This window comes from Apaloderma vittatum, unplaced genomic scaffold (genome assembly GCF_000703405.1).
Source record: "Apaloderma vittatum isolate BGI_N311 unplaced genomic scaffold, ASM70340v1 scaffold19641, whole genome shotgun sequence".
Lineage (NCBI taxonomy): Eukaryota > Metazoa > Chordata > Aves > Trogoniformes > Trogonidae > Apaloderma > Apaloderma vittatum.
In genome coordinates this window covers 4,585-6,182 of record NW_009698742.1, presented here as the reverse complement: position 1 = coordinate 6,182, position 1,598 = coordinate 4,585, and the positions used below count along the sequence as shown (strand labels likewise).

The 1,598-nt window shown below is 56.4% G+C and overlaps 1 protein-coding gene across 1 annotated transcript in view; it reads left to right on the top strand.

Moving 5' to 3' along the window:
- Positions 1-366: 366 nt before the first annotated feature.
- Positions 367-1,598, top strand: part of SCN4B (sodium channel, voltage-gated, type IV, beta subunit) — a gene marked incomplete at its 5' end in the record, with an annotated part of 1,531 nt that continues 299 nt past the window's right edge. Inside the window, 2 exons of the mRNA XM_009878137.1 lie at positions 367-585; positions 1,279-1,504. Coding sequence (XP_009876439.1) covers positions 367-585; positions 1,279-1,504 — 445 coding nt within the window. The remainder of the gene's footprint in view (positions 586-1,278; positions 1,505-1,598) is intronic.

Genomic DNA, 1,598 nt, shown 5'->3' with positions numbered 1-1,598 from the left:
CCTTCCCTTTAAGGTTTAGCTGCAGGCCTTGTGGATAACATGCAAATCAGCGCTATCATTTGCATACTTTGTTCGTGGTGATATGACGGTTCCCTTTGAATCCGTGCTGTCTCTGTGGGTGCCAGCCAGCTGCTGCGCTTCCACCAGGAGCAGGTCCCCTTTCTGCCCCACCATGGCAGCCTGCCGTGCCAAAGGGGATGAGGGGTGACAAACCTGTCCCTGGGCTCTGGGAGGGCAGGAGAGCTGGGCTCGTGCCCCCTGTACTGAGGCTGCGAGGAGGAGGAGGATGCAGTGGGTACCTGGTGGAGCTGGGAGCAGGACTTAAGGCAGAGCCCTGCGGTGGGCTGGGCTGGACCCCGTCCCCAGGGAGCACTGCGTACCGGCACCGTGCCCTCATTCTCTCCTCCCCTCTCCCTGCCAGGTTTGCATGTTGTCGCCATCGCCTTCGCCTTGGAGGTGTCGGTGGGGAAGACCAATACTGTGATGGCTCTGAATAACTCCGACGTCCTGCTGCCCTGCATCTTCTCCACCTGCATAGGCTTTCAGGACCTGGTTTTCACGTGGTATTTCAACTCGACGGAGCTGGTGGGTGGCTCTCTGTGCTTTGCCCCTCTTTTCCTTGCAGATCCTTCTGTACTTTCCCAGTGCAGAGCAGCGCTGCAGTTCTTGCTGCACTCCCTTTCTGCTCTTGCAGGATACCTTGTCTCTCCAAGTGACTCCAGCTCTGGAGGGAAAGGACTGTGTGAACAGGGTGACTTCAGTGCCCTGGCACATCTGTGCTTTTGGCACAAAGCTGTTCTGGATTTTTCTGTTGTCCATAGGGCCATTTCTTTTCATAAACTGGCTGCTCAGGTGCAGGTCTGCACTTTTGGCAAAATATGGTTAATACTGTCCTCTTGCACTTGCTCTGAAGTACTAAGGGTTCTTTATAGCTTTGCTTCCTGCTGGGAATATTTAGCTCCTCCTTAGCAGGAGGGCTGCTTTAGAGCAGGTCTGCTCTTGTAGGCTGGCCAGCCCTGCATGGCCCTACAGCAAAGGGCCCCTCTCTGCCCTGGGGTCTTTCCAGCTTTGCTGTGGTCTCTGACATTCCTGCCGGGCAAGTCAGGTAGATCTGTTGCTTCCCTGGCAGCCCCCTCCACAGCCATTCCTGTTTTTTTTTGACGCTTGGCCCTGCCTGTCTCTGGGTGCAGAAGTGGGGTGGGAGAACTGGAGCCTCTGCCTCAGCTGGAGTTGTCAGGAGCCCGGCTGACCCCGTGTCCTGCATCCCTGCCTCTGCAGATTTACCACGGCAAGATAAAGAGCAAAGCCTCGGAGCCCTTCCTTGTGGGGCGCAACCCGCGGGTCGAGTTTGTTGGCTCGACAACCGGGAAGGAAAACAACATCTCCATTGTCCTGAAGAATGTGGAGTTCAGCGATGCTGGGAAATACACCTGCCATGTCAAGAACCCCAAGGAGAAGAACGCGCAGCACAACGCCACCATCTTCCTCACAGTGGTCCAGAAGAGTAAGTGCCAGCCAGGGCTCCTGTGCTCCTCAAGTGGCACGGGTCCACAAACTCACGCTTAGTGCACCTTGGCTCACGGTTGTGGCAACGCCAC